Source organism: Haemorhous mexicanus, chromosome 7, assembly GCF_027477595.1.
Source record: "Haemorhous mexicanus isolate bHaeMex1 chromosome 7, bHaeMex1.pri, whole genome shotgun sequence".
In the NCBI taxonomy this organism is placed as follows: domain Eukaryota; kingdom Metazoa; phylum Chordata; class Aves; order Passeriformes; family Fringillidae; genus Haemorhous; species Haemorhous mexicanus.
Window position 1 is genome coordinate 7,471,126 of NC_082347.1, and position 20,541 is coordinate 7,491,666.

The window sequence follows — 20,541 nt, forward strand, 5'->3', positions numbered from 1 at the left end:
TTTCTTAGGTGGAAGGGCCTGCCTATGTGTTCCAGGGCCTGTGGCTCAGAGTGGCCGGCTGGCTCCTCAAATTCGGCATTGCGCAGGATGCCTCCCCAAGTGAAGCTGGCACCAGCGCCAAGTCAGGCTGGATTGACAGTGCCAAGTATCTCCTGCAAAATGACACCAAGAACCTGGGCTGGTGACTTTTGTTTCTTAGGTGGAAGGGCCTGCCTATGTGTTCCAGGGCCTGTGGCTCAGAGTGACCGGCTGGCTCCTGAAATTCGGCATTGCGCAGGATGCCTCCCCGACTGAAGCTGGCACCAGAGCCAAGTCAGGCCGGATTGACAGTGCCAAGTACCTCCTGCAATCTGACACCAAGAACCTGGGCTGGTGACTTTGGTTTCTTAGGTGGAAGGGCCTGCCTATGTGTTCCAGGGCCTGTGGCTCAGAGTGGCCGGCTGGCTCCTGAAATTCGGCATTGCGCAGGCTGCCTCCCCGAGTGAAGCTGGCGCCAGTGCCAGGTCAGGCTGGATTGACAGTGCCAAGTACCTCCTGCAATCTGACACCAAGAACCTGGGCTGGTGACTTTTGTTTCTTAGGTGGAAGGGCCTGCCTATGTGTTCCAGGGCCTGTGGCTCAGAGTGGAGGGCTGGCTCCAGAAATTCGGCATTGCGCAGGATGCCTCCCCGACTGAAGCTGGCACCAGAGCCAAGTCAGGCTGGATTGACAGTGCCAAGTACCTCCTGCAAACTGACACCAAGAACCTGGGCTGCTGACATTTGTTTCTTAGGTGGAAGGGCCTGCCTACGTGTTCCAGGGCCTGTGGCTCAGAGTGGCCGGCTGGCTCCTGAAATTCGGCATTGCGCAGGATGCCTCCCCAAGTGAAGCTGGCACCAGAGCCAAGTCAGGCTGGACTGACAGTGCCAAGTACCTCCTGCAATCTGACACCAAGAACCTGGGCTGGTGGCTTTTGTTTCTTAGGTGGAAGGGCCTGCCTATGTGTTCCAGGGCCTGTGGCTCAGAGTTGCCGGCTGGCTCCTGAAATTCGGCATTGCGCAGGATGCCTCCCCGACTGAAGCTGGCACCAGAGCCAAGTCAGGCTGGATTGACAGTGCCAAGTACCTCCTGCAAACTGACACCAAGAACCTGGGCTGCTGACATTTGTTTCTTAGGTGGAAAGGCCTGCCTATGTGTTCCAGGGCCTGTGGCTCAGAGTGGCCGGCTGGCTCCTGAAATTCGGCATTGCGCAGGATGCCTCCCCGACTGAAGCTGGCACCAGAGCCAAGTCAGGCTGGATTGACAGTGCCAAGTACCTCCTGCAATCTGACACCAAGAACCTGGGCTGGTGACTTTTGTTTCTTAGGTGGAAGGGCCTGCCTATGTGTTCCAGGGCCTGTGGCTCAGAGTGGCCGGCTGGCTCCTGAAATTCGGCATTGCGCAGGATGCCTCCCCAAGTGAAGCTGGCACCAGTGCCAAGTCAGGCTGGATTGACAGTGCCAAGTATCTCCTGCAAAATGACACCAAGAACCTGGGCTGGTGACTTTTGTTTCTTAGGTGGAAGGGCCTGCCTATGTGTTCCAGGGCCTGTGGCTCAGAGTGGCCGGCTGGCTCCTGAAATTCGGCATTGCGCAGGATGCCTCCCCGACTGAAGCTGGCACCAGAGCCAAGTCAGGCTGGATTGACAGTGCCAAGTACCTCCTGCAATCTGACTCCAAGGACCTGGGTTGCTGACTTTTGTTTCTTAGGTGGAAGGGCCTGCCTATGTGTTCCAGGGCCTGTGGCTCAGAGTGGAGAGCTGGCTCCTGAAATTCGGCATTGCGCAGGCTGCCTCCCCGAGTGAAGCTGGCGCCAGTGCCAGGTCAGGCTGGATTGACAGTGCCAAGTACCTCCTGCAATCTGACACCAAGAACCTGGGCTGGTGACTTTTGTTTCTTAGGTTGAAGGGCCTGCCTATGTGTTCCAGGGCCTGTGGCTCAGAGAGGCTGGCTGGCTCCTGAAATTCGGCATTGCGCAGGATTCTTCCCCGAGTGAAGCTGGCTCCAGAGCCAAGTCAGGCTGGATTGACAGTGCCAAGTACCGCCTGCAATCTGACACCAAGAACCTGGGCTGGTGACTTTTGTTTCTTAGGTGGAAGGGCCTGCCTATGTGTTCCAGGGCCTGTGGCTCAGAGTGGCCGGCTGGCTCCTGAAATTCGGCATTGCGCAGGAACCCTCCCCAAGTGAAGCTGGCACCAGTGGCAAGTCAGGCTGGATTGACAGTGCCAAGTATCTCCTGCAATCTGACACCAAGAACCTGGGCTGGTGACTTTGGTTTCTTAGGTGGAAGGGCCTGCCTATGTGTTCCCGGGCCTTTGGCTCGGAGTGGCCAGCTGGCTCCTGAAATTCGGCATTGCGCAGGATGCCTCCCCAAGTGAAGCTGGCACCAGAGCCAAGTCAGGCTGGATTGACAGTGCCAAGTACCTCCTGCAAAATCACACCAAGAACCTGGGCGTCTCTCTTTTGTTTCTTAGGTGGAAGGGCCTGCCTATGTGTTCCAGGGCCTGTGGCTCAGAGTGGAGGGCTGGCTCCTGAAATTCGGCATTGCGCAGGATGCCTCCCCGAGTGAAGCTGGCACCAGAGCCAAGTCAGGCTGGATTGACAGTGCCAAGTACCTCCTGCAATCTGACACCACGAACCTGGGCTGCTGACATTTGTTTCTTAGGTGGAAAGGCCTGCCTATGTGTTCCAGGGCCTGTGGCTCAGAGTGGAGGGCTGGCTCCTGAAATTCGGCATTGCGCAGGATGCCTCCCCAAGTGAAGCTGGCACCAGTGCCAAGTCAGGCTGGATTGACAGTGCCAAGTATCTCCTGCAAAATGACACCAAGAACCTGGGCGTCTCTCTTTTGTTTCTTAGGTGGAAGGGCCTGCCTATGTGTTCCAGGGCCTGTGGCTCAGAGTTGCCGGCTGGCTCCTGAAATTCGGCATTGCGCAGGATGCCTCCCCGACTGAAGCTGGCACCAGAGCCAAGTCAGGCTGGATTGACAGTGCCAAGTACCTCCTGCAAACTGACACCAAGAACATGGGCTGGTGACTTTTGTTTCTTAGGTGGAAGGGCCTGCCTATGTGTTCCAGGGCCTGTGGCTCAGAGTGGCCGGCTGGCTCCTGAAATTCGGCATTGCGCAGGATTCCTCCCCGAGTGAAGCTGGCACCAGAGCCAGGTCAGGCTGGATTGACAGTGCCCAGTATCTCCTGCAATCTGACACCAAGAACCTGGGCTGGTGACTTTTGTTTCTTAGGTGGAAGGGCCTGCCTATGTGTTCCAGGGCCTGTGGCTCAGAGTGGCCGGCTGGCTCCTGAAATTCGGCATTGCGCAGGATGCCTCCCCGACTGAAGCTGGCACCAGAGCCAAGTCAGGCTGGATTGACAGTGCCAAGTACCTCCTGGAATCTGACACCAAGAACCTGGGCTGGTGACTTTTGTTTCTTAGGTGGAAGGGCCTGCCTATGTGTTCCAGGGCCTGTGGCTCAGAGTGGAGGGCTGGCTCCTGAAATTCGGCATTGCGCAGGATGCCTCCCCAAGTGAAGCTGGCACCAGCGCCAAGTCAGGCTGGATTGACAGTGCCAAGTATCTCCTGCAAAATGACACCAAGAACCTGGGCTGGTGACTTTTGTTTCTTAGGTGGAAGGGCCTGCCTATGTGTTCCAGGGCCTGTGGCTCAGAGTGGCCGGCTGGCTCCTGAAATTCGGCATTGCGCAGGATGCCTCCCCGACTGAAGCTGGCACCAGAGCCAAGTCAGGCCGGATTGACAGTGCCAAGTACCTCCTGCAATCTGACACCAAGAACCTGGGCTGGTGACTTTGGTTTCTTAGGTGGAAGGGCCTGCCTATGTGTTCCAGGGCCTGTGGCTCAGAGTGGCCGGCTGGCTCCTGAAATTCGGCATTGCGCAGGCTGCCTCCCCGAGTGAAGCTGGCGCCAGTGCCAGGTCAGGCTGGATTGACAGTGCCAAGTACCTCCTGCAATCTGACACCAAGAACCTGGGCTGGTGACTTTTGTTTCTTAGGTGGAAGGGCCTGCCTATGTGTTCCAGGGCCTGTGGCTCAGAGAGGCCGGCTGGCTCCTGAAATTCGGCATTGCGCAGGATTCTTCCCCGAGTGAAGCTGGCTCCAGAGCCAAGTCAGGCTGGATTGACAGTGCCAAGTACCGCCTGCAATCTGACACCAAGAACCTGGGCTGGTGACTTTTGTTTCTTAGGTGGAAGGGCCTGCCTATGTGTTCCACGGCCTGTGGCTCAGAGTGGCCGGCTGGCTCCTGAAATTCGGCATTGCGCAGGATGCCTCCCCGACTGAAGCTGGCGCCATTGCCAGGTCAGGCTGTATTGACAGTGCCAAGTACCTCCTGCAATCTGACACCAAGAACCTGGGCTGGTGACTTTTGTTTCTTAGGTGGAAGGGCCTGCCTATGTGTTCCAGGGCCTGTAGCACAGAGTGGCTGGCTGGCTCCTGAAATTCGGCATTGCGCAGGATGCCTCCCCGACTGAAGCTTGCACCAGAGCCAAGTCAGGCTGGATTGACAGTGCCAAGTACCTCCTGCAAAATGACACCAAGAACCTGGGCTGGTGACTTTTGTTTCTTAGGTGGAAGGCCCTGCCTATGTGTTCCAGGGCCTGTGGCTCAGAGTGGCCGGCTGGCTCCTGAAATTCGGCATTGCGCAGGATGCCTCCCCGAGTTAAGCTGGCACCAGAGCCAACTCAGGCTGGATTCACAGTGCCAAGTACCTCCTGCAATCTGACTCCAAGGACCTGGGCTGGTGACTTTTGTTTCTTAGGTGGAAGGGCCTGCCTATGTGTTCCAGGGCCGGTGGCTCAGAGTGGCCGGCTGGCTCCTGAAATTCGGCATTGCGCAGGATTCTTCCCCGACTGAAGCATGCACCAGTGGCAAGTCAGGCTGGATTGACAGTGCCAAGTACTTGCTGAAAACTGACACCAAGAACCTGGGTGGTTCTCTTTTGTTTCTTAGGTGGAAGGGCCTGCCTATGTGTTCCAGGGCCTGTGGCTCAGAGTGGCCGGCTGGCTCCTGAAATTCGGCATTGCGCAGGATTCCTCCCCGAGTGAAGCTGGCACCGGAGCCAGGTCAGGCTGGATTGACAGTGCCAAGTATCTCCTGCAAAATGACACCAAGAACCTGGGCTGCTGACTTTGGTTTCTTAGGTGGAAGGGCCTGCCTATGGGTTCCAGGGCCTGTGGCTCAGAGTGGCCGGCGGGCTCCTGAAATTCGGCATTGCGCAGAATTCCTCCCTCAGTGAAGCTGGCACCAGAGCCAAGTCAGGCTGGATTGACAGTGCCAAGTACCTCCTGCAAAATGACACCAAGAACCTGGGTTGCTCTTTTTTGTTTCTTTGGTGGACGGGCCAGCCTATATGTTCCAAGGACTGTGGCTCAGAGTGGCGGGCTGGCTTCTAAACTCGGCATTGCTCAGAATGCCTCCCAGACCAAAGCAGGCACCAGTGGCAAGTCAGGCTGGATTGACAGTGCCAAGTACCTGCTGCAAACTGACATCAAGAACCTGGGTTGCTCTCTTTTGTTTTTAGGTGGAAGGGCCTGCCTATATGTTCCAGGGCCTGTGGCTTGGAGTGTCCGGCTGGCTCTTGAAACTCTGCAATGTGCAGGATTCCTCCCTGACTGAAGCTGGCACCAATGGCAAGTCAGGCTGGATTGACAGTGCCAAGAACCTCCTGCAATCTAACATCAAGAACCTCGGCGTCTCTCTTTTGTTTCTTAGGTGGAAGGGCCTGCCTATGTGTTCCAGGGCCTGTGGCTCAGAGTGGCCGGCTGGCTCCTGGAATTTGGCATTGCGCAGGATTCCTCCCCGAGTGAAGCTGGCACCAGAGCCAAGTCAGGCTGGATTGACAGTGCCAAGTACCTCCTGCAAACTGACACCAAGAACCTGGGCTGGTGACTTTTGTTTCTTAGGTGGAAGGGCCTGCCTATGTGTTCCAGGGCCTGTGGCTCAGAGTGGAGGGCTGGCTCCTGAAATTCGGCATTGCGCAGGATGCCTCCCCGACTGAAGCTGGCACCAGAGCCAAGTCAGGCTGGATTGACAGTGCCAAGTACCTCCTGCAAAATGACACCAAGAACTCTGGCTGCACTCTTTTGTTTCTTAGGTGGCAGCACCTGCATATGTGTTCCATGGCCTGTGGCTCAGAGTGGCCGGCTGGCTCCTGAAATTCGGCATTGCGCAGGATTCCTCCCAGACCAAAGCATGCACCAGTGGCAAGTCAGGCTGGATTGACAGTGCCAAGTACCTCCTGCAAAATGACACCAAGAACCTGGGCAGCTCTATTTTGTTTCTTAGGTGGAAGGGCCTGCCTATATGTTCCAGGGCCTGTGGCTCAGAGTGGCGGGCTGGCTCCTGAAATTCGGCCTTGCGCAGGATGCCTCCCCGACTGAAGCTGGCACCAGTGGCAAGTCAGGCTGGATTGAAAGTGTCTAGTATCTCCTGCAATCTGACACCAAGAACCTCGGCGTCTCTCATTTGTTTCTTAGGTGGAAGGGCCTGCCTATATGTTCCAGGGCCTGGGGCTTGGAGTGGCCGGCTGGCTCCTAAACTCGGCATTGCGCAGGATGCCTCCCAGACCAAAGCATGCACCATTGCCAAGTCAGGCTGGATTGACAGTGCCAAATACCTGCAACAAACTGACACCAAGAACCTGGGTTGCTCTCTTTTGTTTCTTAGGTGGAAGGGCCTGCCTATGTGTTCCAGGGCCGGTGGCTCAGAGTGGCCGGCTGGCTCTTGAAACTCGGCATTGCGCAGGATGCCTCCCAGATGCAACCGGCTCCAGTGCCAAGTCAGGCTGGATTGACAGTGCCAAGTACCTCCTGCAAAATGACACTAAGAACCTGGGCTGCTGACTTTTCTTTGTGATTGAAATGTGCCAGCCTTTGGTGTTTGGGGTCCTGCGGGCCGGAGTGGCTCCTGAGATTCTACCTTGCGTAGGATGTCTCCCAGACCCAAGGTTGCTCTACTGCTTTTTGGTATTTATGCCTGCAGCGTTTATTTACGATTCTTAGTAGCCAGAACTTTTGAAGATATTGATTGTTATTTCACTTCTGGTTTTTTTTTAATATAGTTTTACTGCTGGTAAAATTAAGCAACGTTATATGTGAGTTTGTTTATATTTGTTGTTGTATGTTTGTTTACATTTGATTGCTCTATTGAGTTATTGTTTTACTTCTCATTTTTGTCCAGGTGTATTTTTTTCAGGTTTGAGTTTTGTTGCATTTAGACATGGTCAAGTTTCAGTCTTCTTTACTTTAAGCCTTGTCATTCGAGTTTTATTAACCTCAGTTTTTATTCAGTGTTAAAGATGTAACTATAAGTTCTCTGAAGTGTACCTCTAATGCTCCTGAGGTGACATTGAATTCCACTGCAACTAATTTTAAGTCCTAAGTTCATTTTCTTCAAATATGTTTGTCTACACTGCAAGATTTGGTTATTTTCTTCTAGAGATAAGACAGATCCAGCTGAAACAGCTGTGATGAAACACTGATAAACACCTGCTTTTGGATAGAAGCAGATACAGTTTGTTGGGCCCTTGATCCTCTCACAGATTGCACAGGTGTCAGGGCTGCACTGCCTGACAGGATCATTCATTGTCATCTCTTCTGGTTTATCTTCCATAGGTAACACAGCAGGGTGGGGGTTGTTCTGCATTATGGCTGTTATCCATTGTCAGCTGTTCAGTGTTTCACTGGTATGGATCCAGGAATGCTGGAAGAATATTGTCTCCAATTCCTGAGACAGTCCCTGCTGATACATTCGTTCCATCATGTGAATTCACTCATTTTTATAACAGGCATTATCCATAAGGTATCATTACCTTATTGATAACTGGCTTTCCATGAACTTTGACAGATCTTTGTGTCACTATCTACAGACACGTGTCCCTTTGGGATCTCTCTGCTTTGTTGCCCAGCTCAGGTGCATCTCTCTGACCAGGCTGTCTGCAGCTGTTCCCTGCACTGCCTGCTCAGCCTTTGGTCCCTTCTCTTGTTCCAGCAGGGTTGCTGTGCCTTGACCCAGGGCTGTCTCATGATTTTCCTGTGTTTTCAGAGCTCCAGGAAAAGATCTCTGGGCTTTGTGGAGAGCCTCATCTGAGCTGAGGTCCTGTGCTCTTTCCCGACCCTTTTGTGACACATCCTCATGGGACAGGGCTGTGCCCTGCTGATGGCAAGGCAGCTTCTGCTCTGTGGGGATCAGACACAGCCCCAGATATTCTCACAGAAGGGGATTTGCCTGAAATTCGCCTCCTAAAACAAGGGGAAATGCAGTTTCCCTCTTCCATTTCCCTCAACAGCGACCATTCTGGGGGCTTTTGTACATCTTTTTCTTCTCTGAAGGTCCCTTCAAATGGAGGGTCCCCCTCGATGGAACTCTTACAGTGGCACATCAAGAGGTTCCTCTCAAGGGAAGCCCTTTCAGACCAGAGACAGCCGTGTTTGCTCTCAATTTGAACCTAAAGATGATGAGATGTTCTGAGGTGCTTTCTCTCAATTCAAACCCACCAAAGAACATGATAAAGATTATCTCATTCCATTTAAACATGAAAATAATGGCAAGCAGTGATTGCCCGGCAAGGGAGACACCCAAAATGATGAAAAAGTTGTGTTTTCCTTCAACTGAGACCCTTCCAGTCACAGGTGAGTGGGGATCCTCCCCAGTTCAAACACAATTACAGAAAAGCTTTCCCCCCTCCATTTCAATCTATTTTCTCCTCGAACCCCCCCCCCCCCACCCCCCATTTCTGTGGGCACTGGGGAGGGACTGGGGGCACTTCCCCCTCCTCACTGGTCACCCCTGGGGCTGCTGCACCTTGCCGAGTGCTGAGGAGTTCCCTCCCAGTTCCCTGCCAGTATCCCTCTCCCTGGCAAGCCCCGGGAGGGATGGGGAGAGCACTGGGCAGGAGCTGGGAGCATTATTCCTTCCCAGGGCTCCTGATATCCCTCCCAGGGCTCCTTCTTGGTCACTCCTGCTGCTCCCACTCTCCCTGCCAGGTCCCTCCTGGCATTCCCAGTGCTCCCAGTTCCCTCCCAGTGTTCCAGGATCTCTCCCAGTGCTCCCAGCGGCGAAGCACCGGGGGCACAGCGTGGTCTGCTCTTGAAGAGGCAAGGCTTGAGCTGTCAGGAGAGAAACCCCGGCTGGAAAAGCATTCCCTGCAGAGGAAGGTGTCTCCCCGCTCTGACCACAGAGGGAGCTCAGTCTCCGCTGTTGACTCCAAACCCTTCAGGCTCCGAGTCCGAGTGCCCGAAATTGGCTCGGCCCCACTTCCCAGCGCCCTGCTCAGAGCTCACACGGCTGGGGGGGCAGTGCAGATTGAATCATTAATGCTCCCGGGCACTGCTTTAGCTCTGACCTACACACTGTCCCACAGGAACAAAACCCCTAACGAGGATGGGTTTCTCTTGCTGGCACAGGAAGGGAAGGAGAAATCTGACAGGAATATTCTTCATCATTCTGCCCAGGCTCTGTCAAACACTCCAGCTCCTGCACCTCGGGAAATAACGAGCGGCTTCTAAGAAGTGACTTTGCTTTCCAGTGTGAGATTAATCCATAATAATCTGCTCACTGGCATCAGTCTTCACACCCTACTGCTCTCTGCATCACCCAGAGAGTTTGAAGGCTGCTGTCTGGTGAGCTCCTGAGTTGCATCTTCCCTGTCAATCTCATCAGCCCCTTGTTTAATTGTAAAAACATAAATGGAATGCAGGGAGCATTGGCCCAGGGTCTCAGGACTTGCAAATCTCTTCCAAAGGAAGGGAGAAAAGAGTGTTTGTCCCAAAGCACAGAGTTTAAAAGTTCATGTTATCTACATATCTTTTTAAAAGGAAAAGAGGTAGAGTAAAACATGAATTCCTGTGCCGGTGTTGCTCTCGCCTATTTCTGTTCTCTTCTTTCACTTGTAGCATCTCTAAGAATACTTAGGGACAAGATGAAACCTGCATTAGTGGCACATCCATGTGTTAGTGCTGCCTGTCACAATCACAGCAGCTTCATAAGTATGTGTGTTAAAAATAGAAAAATGTACAGGGTAGAAAAAAATTAAGGATTCAATGGACGAGCTCCTTCTAGCAATCAAATTGGTCCTCAATAGGAAAAATTTCTCTGGTTTGAGAAAGATGAAAATGGAGACGACCCAAATATAAATATAGGAAGTGTAGCATGAAAGGAGAAAATAGAAGAAAAAAGGGAACAAAAATTGGTATAAGAAAAGATCACAGGAAAAGAATTAGAGGAACTGAATAAGTAGTACAAACAGTTAAAACAGTAGTAAAATATGAGGCTCTCTTGATAACCTCCCCTAATTGGCTGGCAATGAAGCAAAAATCTGCCTTGAGGGAAAACAGCACTGTAATTATGACTTTTTGGAAAGCAGAAACACAGAACAAAACACCATATTTTTTCCTTAGCAGAGTTAGCAGCCATAAAGAAGTTAGGGGGGCAAGTTAGGATTCTCCCTGGTGGTAGGACTAAAGCCCTCAGACAGACAGACGTCGACGGGCTCACTGAGGAACTTTGTGATCATTTTCTAAAATTCAATGGGTATATAAGAATATTGATTTCAGAAAACAAATTATCCAGGGACGTTTCACGTGTTAAAAAATTGAACAAAAAGGTGTGGAGGACCCATCCTTGTGGGGGCTGCCATATAGTATGCAGGCCATTTAAAAGGATCCAGATTGATTTTACCAAATTACCCAGAGTGGGCAGGTGGAAATATCTATTAGTTATTAATTGACTCAGTAGGTAGAAGCAGTCCCTGTGGCTCATGCTACAGCTCATACAGTAGCCAAAATTTTGTTGAAGCATATTATTCCAAGATTTGGATTACAATTTGAAGTGATAAAAGCAAATAATTTGGGGTAAAAGTTGTTATAGTCATGAATGTATGTTTTATGTAGTTTGGCTAAACTAAGTGTGTGTTTGATATGTGTATTTTTTTTTGTTTGTCAAAGCAATTGTGTTAGAGCAAAGGGAAAATGTGCGATATGTACCAAAGTATGGCTAAAAAATATAATTTCTATCCACTAGAAATTTTTATACAGGCTACTAATTGTAGGCATTGAATGTAACTGTTGTAAGGAGAGGTGGTATTAACATTGTCCACCATGGTTACCCACCATCAGGGTTGGTCCAGAGTGTAAGCACACTGGTAAGTCGTACAGTAGGGAGCTCAGCTGGAACATAGAAACACCTTGACTACAGATGGTAGTTTTGTAAAATTTTAACCTTGCTCAAACACCAATTGCCATCAATTCTGGAATCATTGGGGCGAGTAACCCTGCCGTGTTTGGAGGCTGAACAACATCGCAAAGAACGAATTCAGCATCTCCTGAGACACTGGGATCAGAGACTAATGCCAGCAACAGAGGTGCAGGAAGAAATAGACCACTGGACATGTGCTGGGCATGGCCTAGACTGTCCCACGTGGACTTGTATTGTCTGTACAGTTTAACTCGTGGTGGAAGGTAACCAAATAGAACAAGGGGAAAATCAACTGCTTTGTTTAACCTGCTCAAATCGCTTACGTGACCAGCTTACAATAGCTTGCCTTTTCAGTGATTTTATAGGAGCACCTTTAAGTAATAGAGATAGAACCTTTAATGCAGCTGTTCAGTTAACAGAAGAGAGAGACCAACGAGTTTTAGCTGTAATAGCCTGTGAACAGGCAAGAGAGCAAGTGTGCCATTTTGTAATGGATAATTGTGTTACCAGCAACAGCTGCTGGGGGGAGGAGACTTATGAGTCACTGCATAGATTTGTTCCAGCTACAGATGGACATTGCAGGTGTGTTTACTGGTGGCAAAGATGTTTTAGTAATTATCCCCAACATCAGATAGCAGCCAGTAAGTTTGATCTTACAACAATTTTTGGTTTTTATTGCTTAACTAAATTGTTTTAGTATTTGTTTTATAGAAAAGAGTGTTAAAACATTACCTGTGGTTGGCACATCTCCAAAGCGACTTTATTTAATTAAAAAACCCTGTCAATTAACCCAGGGAAGTGATAGGACTGTGCCTCCAGACTGTAAGGATCCTGTGCCATCATCCTTACACACAGGTGGGCTACACAGAAATAGTGTCCTGTGCCGTGATCATTGTATCTGAGGGGAACACACAGAAATAGTGTCCTGTGCTATGATCATTGTATCTGGGGGAACACACAGAAATAGTGTCCTGTGCTGTGATCATTGTATCTGAGGGGAACACACAGAAATAGTGTCCTGTGCCATGATCAATGTATCTGAGGGGAACACACATGCCCTGTGCAGTACAGTGACATAGATTTCAGGAATCGAAAATAGGAGGGGATTTACAGGAAAATATTGATGAATATGTAGTAGCATACAGTATGTAAGTTGTGTTGGGATCCTTTTGCCTGTTGTATAATTATATTTTATATAAAATAATACAATCAATGTGAGGCAGGGTGAGAAAAACCCTCCCTGTACCCTGACTGATCGGTTTTGCTTATGCTTTATCTGAACCACTGCCAAATTACTTTATATCTGCTTGATTATATTTGATTGTCTTATTTTATATAAAATTGCTGCTCAATTAAAATTGGTGCTAAATTCTAATTATGTGGTTTATTAAATTAGACATATAGGGACCTCATTCATAACAGTGTAGTCACTTTGTGTCCTCTCACAGAGAATAAAACAAAAGTTGGCAAAGCTTTGCTAAGCTTTGCTCCTCCCTCCTCTCCCTGAAAAAGCCGAGTCTTACAGTGCACTGTGTAGTGGTTTTGGGTATGACCAATCACTAGTGTACTCATTTCCTGCTGTGAGTTAGGACTAGGAGACAGTTAAAGCAGGCTTAAAACTTTAAAAGCCTTTAAAGAAAATTTTCTTAATAGTAACTGAAAGGAAAAAATTAGCAAGAACTAAAGCAAACCCTTCAGAAAACTTCTAAAACTTCTCCTCCCACAACTTTTTCTTTTCCACTGACAAAATAAAGAAAGAAACCAAAAAAATTCCAGTTAGACTATTTTAGAGGTAGTAAACTTTCTTCAGTTCATTTGGGGAGAGAAGTCCCTCTTGTTAATGTTATGGAGACTTCTCCACAAGAGCAAAAACAGTTTTCTCCTGGTTCCTAATCTGGTCACAAATAGCAGCTGCCAAGGGGAATTTATTGTGAAGCTTCTCTCATTTTCTACAAGCCTTCCTACAGCTTGTTTATGGCTCGTGTTGACTTATGGGGTATTGTTTTAAAGATGAGCTGGGTAAAGGCAAAAGTTCTTATTATTTATTTCTAAAGTCATCTCCATCCCTGGGAACAGAGGTTTTCTCCTGGCAGTACGGGATTACTCTTCTCTCTTTCTCTGTTCAAACTTTTTGTGGGATTACAGCTGCTTTAACATCTACTTACTTTGGTATGGAGGCCTCAGTTGGATATCAATTTGAACCCTTCATCTCCCCATAGTTTTATGCATTATAGGGAAAAAGTGTCTTTTCTCCATAGCTTACAAGAGGATTTCAGCTTTAAAATCAAGACATCTCCTCATCCCTCCCGTCTGGGACTTAACAACATGTAAAATAACTTCCTCCTCACTGACCATGACGTTTTCATGTTTGTATCTTGTTCTTGTCTCTCACTCGAGTTAGGACTGCAGCACTGAAGGGTTACCATGGTGCTTGGAGCCTGCAGATGTTTGCCCTGACCCCGTTACAGAGCCGGAGCTGTGGCTGGGGAGCGGCTCAGATCTGATTCTGATGGGCTCAGATCTGATCAGCGCGGCCAGAGCTCAGCAGCAGCAGCAGCGCTCCGGGGATGGGCTGGGTGGGAGAGGGGCGGCTTCTCCTTCCTCCTGCCCGACGGCTGCGGGCAGCTTCTCTGGGGTAAAATCCCCATGCTGGCCTGGGGCTGCTCCCGGGGCTCGGCTGGGCCGGGCTGGGGGGGATGACAAGCAGTCAGATGAGAGCAAGGCCGGCTCCATCCGGCCCGCAGCACCCCCCTCTCCCTGCCCGGCAGCGGGGCCGGGATGGGGAAGGGGCCCAGCCTGGCCCTGTGGCAGGGCCCTCCCGACTGTGTTACCTCATTCCCGGCCAGAAGGGGAAAAGGAAATGACCGCGTTCCTTTGGTTTTAACAGTCTCTTTCACAGAGGGATGTTCTGTTTCTTAGTGGTTCGGCAGACTGTTAGTTAGACAGAAAACTTCTTTATCGCTTCCCATAAATTCTTTGCATATCAAACTATGACTCACTGTAATGCTCTGTTGCCCTCAGTTTAGTTTCTGTTAATCATCTTGAAAATGGGACTGAGAAAATACCTCAAATAGTAAACACTGTTCACTCTCTTGGTAAAATGTGGAAGTTTAATAAAGGAGTTTAAGAGGAGACAAAGACAATAAAGCAGAGGTTACAGCCGGGTGTGTGTTGGTCCTCAGCCAAGAGCACACCTGCTAGTTTGGAAACACCCTTTATACAGCATTTCTACTGCATCTGCTTAGTGCTTATGTAAACTTTTCCCCAAACTGGTTTACATGCTCCAAGAACTGTTTTGCATGGCTCCTCCTCTGGTCCTGCTTTTTAGAGCATGCACATTTCTTGGTTGTGGTTTCAGTCCATTTTGTCATCACCTTCAGTTCTTGGGCCTGGGTCCACACTGCCTTCAGAAGATGAGTGCTGATAGTTGGCACATGAAGAGCAGGGTCCTCACCATATATTCCTTGGATATTATCTAAACCAAGCTGGCATTTTAACACAAGCATATCTAGATCAGCTATTTCTAAGTTTTAGTTAGCAACAGAAATAGGAACTATATCCTTATAGCAGTTACTTTACCACCACACATATAGAATCCATTTTAATATATATCTAAAACACAGTGTTCATTTTTAACACTTTAACTGGAAAACAATGATTTCAGGTAATCTTAATGCTGAAACCATTCAGTGTAGCTACTCTCCACACAAAGAAACCTTTAGACATGTTCACTCATCCTGCCAGTAGAAGAGAATTGTCAGTAATTTCTGCCGTTTGCAGTAGCAGTCTCAGTATTTGTGTGCTTCAGTAGTGTTCATCCAGCCACACTTCATGTAAAAATAGAATTGCCAAAAAACAAATATTTCAAGTTTCTGTATTTTATGTCCTTTTGTGTGTTAGAGAAGATTTTGGCTTAAAAGATGAAAATCTGCCTCTGTTAAAAACAAAGAGAAATTTTACTTTTATGGAACCCTCATTTTACCTCAGCTGTCTGGGACTCATTGCTTTTGCCCCCTGAATGTGAATGCAATTTTCAACACCAGCTGGGCTTTTTGGGAAATGGTATTGGGGACCCACAAGGAAAGTTCCTCATTTTAGTGGCTGAGACCACGGTGAGGTTTTTAGCATTTCCTTCTCTCAGGAGGGATCTGATGGCCTGAGGTGGCCTTGTCCCCTCAGGGATTTCATGCCCTAAGGAAGCAAAGGCTGATGGAATGTGCTTGATCCTCTCCTGTCCAATGGGGAGGAACAGCAACCAGCAGAGCTGGAATCACCTTCTCCATCCCTGATTTCTCCTGCCAACAGATCACTTGGCTCTGCCAGGGTCCAGAAGTCACTTTTCCTTTTTGAGGGATGGCCTGAAGGCACCCAGATGCTGCAGGTTAGTCCTGCTTCAGAAATCCTTTTGGCTTGGAAGTTTCCTCCTACCTAAGAGCTGAATGGGCTCTGCCAACCACAGAGCGAGGGCAGACTCACAGCAACAGAATTAAAGGCTGGTGAGACAACCCAAAGAAAAGACTGTGACATCCAGATTGGGTGAGAGAGAACCAAAGAAGCTTGAAGATGTCCCAAAAGAGGAGTTGAGATTCCAGCCAGCTTGAGGAATATTTACCTAACACTTTGGGCAGGGACTTTGAACTGTATCATTTATTGATGTAATTGTTCTGCTTTAATAGATGAGAATCACAAGCATCTGTTGGGGGAGCCATAAGAGGTATTGGGGCAGTTTCCTTAAGGACCAACAAGTAGAGTGAAACAAGAAATAGAGGGCAAGACCAGGTTGGCCCCTGTGCTCACCACTGAGAAGATTCCATAGCCCTGCTGTGGGCAGCAATCCCATAGGCATGGTAAGGTGGGGGCAAGAAAGGCACCCCAGACCTCTGTCCTTGCTCAGCTGTCTGTTAATGCCACAGGAACCAGAAGGCAAGACTGAGTTGGCCTCTGTACCCACCACTAAGATCCACCTGCTCTGAGCAGCAACCCCATGGGCAGGGTAGATGGGGAAAGAAAGCCACACCAGACCTCAGTGATCCCATTTTGTCCATTCCAAATAAGTCTAAAGAAAACCTGAGATATTTTTTCCTTCTGTTCCCACTGTCTTCACCCTCATCAACAGGTGCTAGTGTGACTCATTAAAGTTTTTTTTTGAGAGATTATCAGAATTGAAAATGGCAGGTAATTCTTCAAGCCAAATGACTCATAGGAATGGAAAAGTGTGGTTTGTTATAGATGAATGATGAGATAGTTGGCTCTCACAAGTAAAGGACAGATACTATGTGTATGTTAGGAGAAGTTTTGTAAATGTGCTTTTACTGTAATATATCCTCCCACAGTCCCCTTTCCCTCCCCCTGTAGCAGCCGCAGTACCCAGGGCATTTGGGAGGGCTGGCTCATTACCAGGAGGGGCACAGGACAACACCTGAGCTCCCGTCAAGGTGTGAGGAAGTGATCTCCACCTGTGGAGGGCAGAGAAGGAGCTGACTGACAAAACTTTGGGAGGGGCTGAGGGTATAAAAGGCAGAGCATCCACTGTGTAAATGAGCACAGGGCTGACAGTCCCAGAGATCCCCAGTGCTGTAATTTTCCCTTACTCAGTCCATTGTTGTATTTTTTTGTTAAGGTTTGATTAACCTGTACAATTTTAAAAGTGAGGGTCGTTTCTCACATGTTCCAAGGACAGACCAAAGTTCTCACCTTCAGGCCAGTTTGTGATGATTTCCAGGAGCCCAGGGTGATTTGGATTTGCCAACTGAGCTTGTTCTAGAATGTTATAAATAACAAATACAGGTATTGGCTTCTGCATTCATGTATTAACTTTTGTTTTGGTAGTTATTATTGATCACAGAAATCCTGATATTACAATTTCTAATTATTGCTTTTGATTTAGTATAATCTGTCAGTTTATGTATGCGCTGTATAGCTTTTATAAATAGAGGTGTAATAGATAATCTCTAAGACCATAGCATAATAGAGATTGTGAAATATTGAAATGATTGTTTGATGTAGCTAACTCAGAAATTGGTGTAAAATAATTAACTGATTGCCCACATTCAGGAACTTTCTTATCAGAAAGACAAGCAAACAGAAAAAAACCCCAGAGCATGGGAAAAAAAAAAGACTTTATTGAGCCTCACTACGGGGGATGAAAATACAAAAACATAGAACCACAAGAAAACATTAAATACGTTAGTTTAAGGTACAGGATGGCCTGAAGACAAGCAAAAAGTTAAACAAAACAAGATGTAAATTCAGTGTTACCTTTAAAATTTTAAAAACTCATATAAATATGCATGTAGCTCTACAATGTAACAGTATATAGAGAACAGAGTCTAAGGTAACCCTGTGCAAATAGCCAAGAATCCCAGGGCGGGATTTTAGCCCTTAATAAACTTTTATAAAAAGTGTAAATAGTGAGCTGTGTTTCTCACATATAATGAGTGCAACGCCCTCACTCCAGGCAGCATCGGTGGCAGGATGGATTGCAGAGACTTTTCCTTTGCACCCCCAGCCCAGCGCTGGCACTGGGGATGAAGAGGCACTGAGGTGACCCTGAGAGGAAGTGCAAGGCACAGGGTGCAGCTGAGGAAGGGCAGCCCTGTGCTGGGCTCAGAGGTGAAGCTGGCACTGCCCAGCGTGGAGAAGGTCCTTTCTGCAGCCCCTGTTACAGGGGACCTTGGGCCTTGCTGCAGAGATACAGATGCTCACTTGAGCAGTTGTCACTCCTCAGTCTCTCGTCAGCCAGGTACACACACTCGGAACTGCCAAAGACAGGAAACCTGCAGGGAAGAGCAGAGCCAGCGCTGGCTGCCTGGTGCCTTAGGTTGGAAATAGGGGTATTCTATTCCCATCTGTTAGAGGAGGAGCAGTTATCTTCTGTTAACTGAGCAGTTTTCTTTATCTCCTCAGCAATCAATCCTTCCTCCAGGAGATATATGCTGTTAATGGGCAAGTGAATGTCGCTGCATGGCTGAAAAAATTTCATCATCCCATTGTGAGATGCTCTGCCCAGGTGGGAAAGCCAAGAATTCCTACGTGGATACAATCTGAGGTTTGGAACATCACAGCAGCCTTTTCAACTGGATTCCTAGAGCAGCAGGTTTCTTCTCCACTGGATGCCCCTAGGAAGACCAGGCCCATCTACACCATGACTGGACCTGAGGAAAACTCCACCCTTCTACAGGAGCACTGACCCAACACAACCACACGTGAGACTGCAGGAGGGCTTCAGCCACCACTGAATGGGACTGCTGCCAGCACCCTGACCCACAGGGTGTCAGGTAATACATTGAAGTAGCCAGTAGGGTTTTTTTTGTTTCTATGATTACATTTGTATTTTTAGTTCTCCTAGTCAAGAAGTGTTATTCCTGCTCCCTTATCTTTGCCTGAGAGCCTTGTAATTTCAAAATTATAATAATTCAGAGAGAGGGGGCATACATTTTCCATTTCAGGGAAAGCTCCTGCCTTTCTTAACCGACAACTGTGTTGACAAACTAAGACACCAGGAGAACACCTTGTGTCCCTGTCCCCCCAGGCCCTGCCCAGCTCCCTGGCACTCACCGGGAGCTGTAGCTGCTGCCGTCCTCCCACTGCAGGCGCTCGCCCCGTCTGCGCAGCCCGAGCCAGAAATCGCCGTTCCCGCGGAGGCGGAAGAGCAAATCCTGCCCAGGAGAGAGGAGTGGGAGCTGCCCCGGCCCCTCGGGGGGACACGTGCCCGGGGCTGCCCCCGCCCGCCGGGGCTCCTTCCCTGCAAGGCCCCGGCCCGGTGCTGCACCCCCGGCCCTACGAGCACCGAGCCCGGCCCAGGAGCACCCCCAGGCTCCCCTCAGCCACCCCACACTGCCCACAGCCCCTCACTCACCATGGCCTCATCCTTCAGAATGGCCAGGGAGGCCCCGAGCTCAGAGCACCGTTCCTGAGCCTGCTCCCAGGTGCTGTAATCCCTTGAGAAGGTGTAGCAGACCCTATTGTACCCAAGCCAGCCAAAGGGACAGCACTGCAGAGTCACAGGTGTAAATGGAACCTGTGTTGCAGCTGGAGGGAGAAGAGCAGAAGGTCTGAGCATTCCCCTCTGCAGGGAGCCCACTCTGCCCCGAGGGGCTGGGCCCAGGCTGCTGGCCCTCCCTTACCTGACTGCACAGCCAAGGCCACCCCCAAAGCCAGCACCAGCAACAGCAGCAGCAGAATCAGCACTGCCGTGACCACGGGATGGGACCTGAACCATTGACCTGGAGCAGGAAAGAGCTGCTGGCTGCCAGAAGCAGAGCCGGCCCTGCAATCTGCTCAGCCCATGGCCAGGGAGCAGAGCAGGGATCCCTGAGCCAGTGTGGCCCTCACTCAGCTGGCAGCCAGAGAGCCAAGAGCCTGGACACAGCCAGGGACACAGCTGTGGGGACAGGCTGCAGCAGGGGAACTGCACAGCCTTGGGGGCAGCTGGGGCTCCTGCTTCCAGCCCCTGATGGGGCCCAGCAGAGCACGAGGCTTCTTCCAGACATCAGGAAACAGCCACCCACCTGCCAGCCCTGTTCTTGGGAGGGGACACTGTTCTTTCCCTAGAGGCCACAGGGGTGGCCCTGCACTCACCCAGCAATCTTCTGTGTGTATTCTCTGTTGCTGATTTGTTCTCCACGGGCTCATTCACCACCCCAGGAATGGAGCAGAGTTCACTCTCCTCCTGCTCACTGCTCTCATCTCTCTGAGTGGAATAAACAGCACTTTGCTCCCGAGACATCCAGAGTACTGGAAGACCCTTTCAGAGCTCGGCCTCGGGAACAGCTTTACACCGGCGCCAATGGCACCCTGGAAGGGACACGATGAGAGGTCACTGCTGGTGCCGGCCCTGCGGGACCCCGAGGCTCAGGAGGGCGCTGCCAGCTCTGGCTGCGCTCTCCCCGCTGCCCAGAGGTGCGGCAGCAGCTGCGGAGACAAGCGCAGCCTCCGGCAGCTCTCCGGTGCCGGCAGCCGCGGCCCCTGGGGCTCTGCAGCCGCTGCAGCCCAGCTCCGTGCCGGGACGGGCGCTGAGAGCGCCTGCGAGCTGCCGGCTGCTGCTGGCCCGGGGCAGCTGCGGCTCGGAGTCCGCCTGCCGAGGGGCAAGAAGCAGCAGCTCGGGGCTGCTTACCACTGTGCCCTGCATTCCCTGCCGCGGCGCCTTGGAGCCCGAGGACACCGAGCGCCGACACGGCCGCTGGGGCTCCCTCCCTGCCTGTGAGCACGGAGCGGCTCCTGGCACAGAGGGCAGCGCCGAGAAGCCTCGGTCCCTCAGCAGGCAGGATGCGGCGCTTTCTGCCCGCACTCGGCGCCTGCAGCTCTTTGGGCTCTGAGACACCT

The 20,541-nt window shown here is 50.2% G+C and overlaps 2 protein-coding genes across 11 annotated transcripts in view; both read right to left on the reverse strand.

The window, feature by feature from the left end:
* The window catches only part of LOC132329666 (C-type lectin domain family 2 member B-like), a 245,048-nt gene that overhangs the window by 208,379 nt on the left and 16,128 nt on the right, over window positions 1-20,541 (reverse strand). The gene's annotated exons all lie outside the window — the stretch shown is intronic.
* LOC132329664 (C-type lectin domain family 2 member D-related protein-like) overlaps window positions 14,308-20,541 on the reverse strand; it is a 44,689-nt gene continuing 38,455 nt past the window's right edge. Inside the window, exons 3-7 of one of the 8 annotated variants that reach the window (XM_059850932.1) lie at window positions 19,344-19,442; window positions 19,076-19,248; window positions 18,775-18,875; window positions 16,912-16,977; window positions 14,308-15,151 (exon numbers count right to left, since the gene is read on the reverse strand). In XM_059850932.1, coding sequence (XP_059706915.1) covers window positions 16,914-16,977; window positions 18,775-18,875; window positions 19,076-19,248; window positions 19,344-19,442 — 437 coding nt within the window. In that variant the 3' untranslated portion in view covers window positions 14,308-15,151; window positions 16,912-16,913. Of the gene's footprint in view, window positions 16,978-17,319; window positions 18,336-18,774; window positions 18,876-19,075; window positions 19,249-19,343; window positions 19,443-20,541 lie in introns of those variants that run through there. The other 7 variants (XM_059850931.1, XM_059850929.1, XM_059850933.1 and 4 more) reach the window with 7 other exon arrangements.